Raw genomic sequence first — 6,000 nt, 5'->3', positions numbered from 1 at the left:
ATTTTTGTCGTCTTATTGTATTTTTATTATTATATAATGTTGAGGGCCCGGTGAAGATCGTGTTCGGGTTGTATCCTTCGCTCGAAAGAATGATTGGTCTTTTCTCGCGACGTAGACCGTTAGATGGTGATCCGCACATCTCTCAAGGCACTCCGAACCCGCGAGTCATCGGTCTGCGCCATCCAACGGTGGATGAGCGGTAAGAAAAGGTCTATCATTCTCGTCTGCCCCACACGGCACTGTGCTCCCGTGCTCGAAAGCAATTCGATGCCGTTCAGTTAAGGGTTATTGTGAGAGAAAATCTTTGTGCATCACGTGTGATGCAATAACAGTATATTATTTTTTTTTTATTGATCCATATAATCATATTTTTCAACGTTCCCCATTAAATATTTATAAATTATTTTTTTGATTAAAAATTTTAATAATAAAAAAAATTATTCTGAAAAAATTATGACGTGATCTATTTATAACATTCCGTAGTCTGTTATGGTATCATAAAGCAACTTCTCGAAAATTTCACGTGGTGCAATAACCGTGCACTGTCTTTTTTTCATTGGTCCATATAGTCACATTTTTCAACATCTATTGATGTATCCATTAAATACTTACAGATTATTTTTTGATTTAAAATTTTAATGATAAAAAGAAATCTTCTATTCTGAAAAAATTATGACATGTCGTGATCTATTTATAACATCTCGTAGTCTGTTACGACATCATGAAGCGATTTTTCGAAAATATGAAGTTATAAGGAGGAAGAGTATTTTCGTCATTAAAAATTATGATTTTAATGACAAAAATATCTTTCCTTCCTTATGACTTTCTGTTTCTATGAAGATATAATATGTTTCGAAATATCATAACAGGTCGTGAGATGTCATAATTTTTTTAGAATAGAAGGATATGTTTGTCATTCAAATTTCAAACAAAAAAAATAAATCTGCAAGTATTTAATGGGCATATTTAATGAGTGTTGAAAAACGTAGCTACGTGGATCAATCATGTAAAATATTGTGCTTAATGTGGTATTTTCTACAATGTCTGTGGTGCACGAAGAATTTCTCTTATTATAAATATGGATTGGGCTTCGATTGGCAAATCCTAGCCAAATCTCAAGTTGGATTGGATTAGCCTTAAGCTTAAATCTAGTCAGAACTCAACTCTAACCTAAACTGCACTCTACTCAACCTGAAGCAACTTGATGTTGAAATAGATAAGTAATAAACACTTATATTTTTTTATTGATATTTATGTTATATAAATCATTTATATATTTTATGTAATTATATTTTTAATCTTGCTAAATTATGTGTAAATCTAGTATAGAAATTAATAAATGGCTAAGGTTTCAACCTAACAAAAAACCAACCAAACAAAAACATTCTAAACCATTTTTACAATTTAAAATTCTTATTCAAGTTAGTTCGATTAACATGACCTAACCCAACACAACCTAAATTTAGCTTAAGATTCAAGTTGTGTGTTTGGTTGGAGAAATGCTAACCTAAGTCTAGTTTAGGAGATATAGAGGTGAGGTTTTAATGGAGTTTGACTTCAACCAAACTAACATGCCTATTTATATGAAAAACTATCATGGTGATGGATCTCCGACAATGGGTTGAAGATTTCTTTTATTTTTTTTGAAATTTTGTTCTATTAGATCCATTTTATGTAATCACTGTTGCATAAAAGTTTGGAAAAATCACTAGATATTTTGACACATTAGCTTTTAAAACCTTGACCAAGTTGAAATAAAACGGCCAAGAGTCATCAGGCATGGCATTTATTTCTTTTTTTCTACTGTTAAATAAAAACAGAAGAATTAAATTTTAAAAAAAACTTGTTTGATTCTATTGTTTCTATTTTTATTTTTAGAGATTATTTTTTTTTACCTAGGTGAAATTCTCTCGGATGGTCGGTGCCAGGTCAAAGTTCCACATTATTTTCGGGTAGATTAACATTTAGGCCAAGGAGAGAAGAGACATACATATGGGTCTCTTTATTTATAGAAGGCAGCAGTTTCGACCCGCCTAAGTAACGTGGACATGGAGAAAGTTTCGTGCTGAGGCTTCATACGAAAACTGAAACGTATCAATTTAGTAGACTTTAGATATTTCCAGAGCAAGATATCTCATAATAATTAACTTGCTTAAATGGCAATATCCATGGCCCCAAGATTCTCCTCGTCAAGTTGGATTGGGAGCACAAATATACTTGTTTAGAGCCCATCTGGCCTCGTTGTTGCTTTTATGTTTATATTTCTCTACAAATTAGTGAGACACCGTATGAAGATGTTGTTCAGTCTAGTTCATTTCCTTCTTGGATTTCTGAAAGAAAAACAGAAAACATAAGCAATATCAAACGAACCCTCAGATTTCTTTCTCATCTAAAACTATTCATAATTCAGTGTCTTCAGCCCAAGTTCTGTTCAAGGGCTCAATGGGTGAGTGAAAGCCCATGTTGTGGATGAAGGTCTTTGGACTAATTGGGCTGTCCTGGCCCCTTGATACTCTTAAATTATCTTGTAGCTTTGGGGTCAGCAACTCAGAATGGCATTAAGAGCTTGTCATTTTCTACACGCACACGCACGCACCAAAAAGCCAAAAAAAAAAAAAACCAACTGGGGAATAAATTGATAACCATTCCCTAACAATTGTCTCAAGTTTCAAAATTTCTTTAATTCCCCATACTTATACTCCACTATATACATAGCCATAAATAACTGAGAACACACAGATACAAGTATACACACGGACAAAATAGTTGTGTGCAGGGGCAACAATGGTGCTAGTTTGAAGACACCTAAATTTCTACAACCACATCCATTAATGCTAAATGTCCATTGAAGTTTCCCAAAATATTGGATAAATAACAATACAATTAGTTGTGCTTTGTCTTACCTCTTGTATCAGCACGCTATTATGCCATTCAATTACGTTGTTGACTTGGCCATTTTTTTTGATACGACGGTGACTTGGCTATTTAGTGGTTATTTTTTCTCAACATCTACCAGGTCAGAGACCTGTGACCGTTAACTATTCGTTGAATTTTACCTAGTTTTGGGAAGACAAACTACATGAGTGGATTTGGATGTACTTTATTGTACTTGCATCAGCATGCTCTTGTACCATTTTGATTACTTTGTTGACTTGGCTCTTCCATGATTTTATTTTCTCAATATTATGAGGTCAGTCCCAAGAGACAAGGTCGACCTTCCGACCTCTCTAGCCACGGGAAGGGTCATGTTAGCTTTTCTTCCAAGAGATATCAAATATCTTTAATAAATGCTTCTCCCATGCAATGAAACTATCCCTATGAATGTTCCATTTTATCAAAAAAAAAAAAAAAACTATCCCTATCATCTTCGCCGGCTTGGCATCTGGTCATTGTTTTATATCTAGAAGTTATTCCAGCAGTACTAAATGAATCCAATTGGCACAAGGAGGAGGTTTTGACTTAGATTTTCTTGGCTCTTTTTTTATATAAATAAAGATACCGGTACTTACAAGTTAGTTAAATATTAAAGGCTGCAAGCTAAGGACTGCTGCAAAATCACCACAAAAAGTCCACCACCTTCATTATCTGGTAGATAGCCCTGTAGCACAGCACAAGCAAATAGAGAGTGATTTTAGAGAGGAAGAAGTACTTTTGAGAGAGAGAGAGAAAAGATTGAGGTATATTATCCCAGCATGCTATATATCTATGCCAAAGGAGCTGAAAATTAATATTTGGAGCTTTGGATATATAAATTTATTTGACAACTAATCGAAAGCTGAATGTATAAAAATATTTTTTTAAATTTAATTAAATTAAAAAAATATATAAAAATAATAAAATAATATTCATTCAAATTTTTAAGATCATTCTTCATTTTCAACTGTCTATATAAATAGACTATAATTGTAAGAATATAATAATATCATATATTAATAATATCATTTAATGTGAAGAGGTGTTCTTTCTAGATGGTACAATAAAACTCATTTGAAAAGCTGAGTTGACAATACTCCTTCACAGAATATTGTTATATATATATATATATATATATATATATATATATATATATGATAACTAGTATTTTTATTGATACTTTATATTATATAAAATTTGATATTATTAATATTGGCATCCATGCAGCAATGAATGCAGAGCTCTACACAAACCAAGACTCTACTTTAGATATATATATTAGGTCTTAGCGTCTAATTAAGTTGACCATTAAACTCATTGGATAGCTAGCTGGCGCATATCATCCAACTCATCCCAAACTTCCACCAAACTTCCACCAGCTATTTGATTTCAAACTTCAGCTGGCTCACAAAACTCTCTGGCCATTTAACCAATCACACAAACTGCCAGTACGCAGTGCTTGATTTTAACTCTTATCAGTCGGTTTTTTTCTTGACCAGACTTTAACATATAGTCCTTACCATTATAATTTAATTTTTAAAGCTGCATACACTTATATTTATATTTTATATCTTAATAATTCTTGCACATAATTATGTTTTCCTTATATATAATTATATTATTTTTGCATACATTTGTATCTGTGTGTATACAGCTATTTGTAACTATTTATGTATTGGAGAATAAGTGTGTATAGCCCCCGGGGACCGAGAATAAAGGAACTTTGAAAGTTGAGGTGGCTGTTAAAATCCCAGTCAACAACAGTGCCTAAAAGTTATAGTCTAGTCAATGATGGGGGCCACCAGCACTTTACTAGTTTTTGGCCAATAGGAGAAAAACACGCACGTAAGAAAAAGTTTTGATGCAAAAGCAAGGAGAGGAATCCTTCCCAGATGCTTCCGATCCATACGGTGACAACCATAAACTGTAGCCTACTCCATGAGGAAAAGGCTGGATTTCAAAAATCAAATGATCCAAAATATATAGTGGGAGCCCATTATACATTCTTCCCTTGGTATTCTTTTGACCTGAAAGGCTGGTGGTCTAATGGCAAAATAGAAAAAATAAATCACCACCACCCACAAATTCTCACCAATTAGGATTGGAATCGAATCGAATATCAGTATATTCATATCTATATTTATTTTATCTAATAAATATAAATATAAATACAGATATTAGTCAGATTCAAAAATTTATATCTATATTTATTTTAAATAGATATGGATATAAATCGGATATAGAAATTATGGATATAAATATAGATATAAGTCTGATAATTAAATTTTATAACTACGAAATCAAATATATCATTAAGTATATAATAAATAAAATTAATAATATATTAATATGATTGTATATTTTTTTAAAAAATTAATAACTATCATATAAAATTAAATTGAGTTTCAAATAATATTGGATAATTTGATATTGATCGTATCGTTGTTTATCGATATTTATATCTATTTTTTTTTGACAGATATACATATAGATATAGATATTAGTCGGATGCTTAAATTTTTATCTATAATTAAATATATTCGGATACAAAAATAATTTTGGATGAATATTATCAATCAATACAATAGCGCCACTCCCGTTCTTCTTGCTTTTCTTGGACAAGATAAGTCATCGTAATTTTTCGGCCATTTTTTTCTTCAGTGACTCGATGTTAGACACCGGCAACAACAGCCATATCCCAACAATAGTCAGGAATGACCACTTCACCTATGGGCGGGACTTCGCCGGCCATGCTGCCACCGGGAAGTTCTCCAACAGCCTCCTTGTGCCTAACTTGCTTAGCTTCAAGCTGGGCAGACAGTTGTCACTGCCGTTCATGGACCCAAAGCTATCAGAGGATGGCATCAGATCAGGTGTGAACTTTGCATCAGCTGGATCTAGGTTCGACGACATGACATGGGTTCTGTGGAACACGGCGCCAATGGTGATGAAATTAGAGACGTTCAAGTCCTATCGTGCTAGGCTTGAAGAGATGGTTGGAGAGGAGGCTGATAGGATTGTTGGCAAACCACTGGATTTTTGAATTACTATGATGTACAGGCTAGAAAGGGAACGTTCAACATGAGT

The 6,000-nt window shown here is 33.0% G+C and overlaps 1 protein-coding gene across 1 annotated transcript; it reads left to right on the top strand.

Moving 5' to 3' along the window:
- Positions 1 to 5,581: 5,581 nt before the first annotated feature.
- Positions 5,582 to 5,956, top strand: LOC105058540 (GDSL esterase/lipase At1g06990-like). The gene has a single exon (XM_010941491.1). The coding sequence runs from the start codon at positions 5,582 to 5,584 to the stop codon at positions 5,954 to 5,956; it is 375 nt and encodes a 124-aa protein (XP_010939793.1).
- Positions 5,957 to 6,000: the final 44 nt, after the last annotated feature.

The sequence above is a fragment of the Elaeis guineensis genome, chromosome 15 (genome assembly GCF_000442705.2).
Source record: "Elaeis guineensis isolate ETL-2024a chromosome 15, EG11, whole genome shotgun sequence".
Classification (NCBI taxonomy): Eukaryota; Viridiplantae; Streptophyta; class Magnoliopsida; order Arecales; family Arecaceae; genus Elaeis; species Elaeis guineensis.
The sequence above is the reverse complement of the archived record's forward strand: the minus strand, read 5'-3'. Positions and strand labels throughout refer to the sequence as shown.

Excerpts from the sequence above, each read along its gene's own strand:
- LOC105058540 (XM_010941491.1), top strand. The coding sequence starts at position 5,582 with ATGTTAGACACCGGCAACAACAGCCATATCCCAACAATAGTCAGGAAT.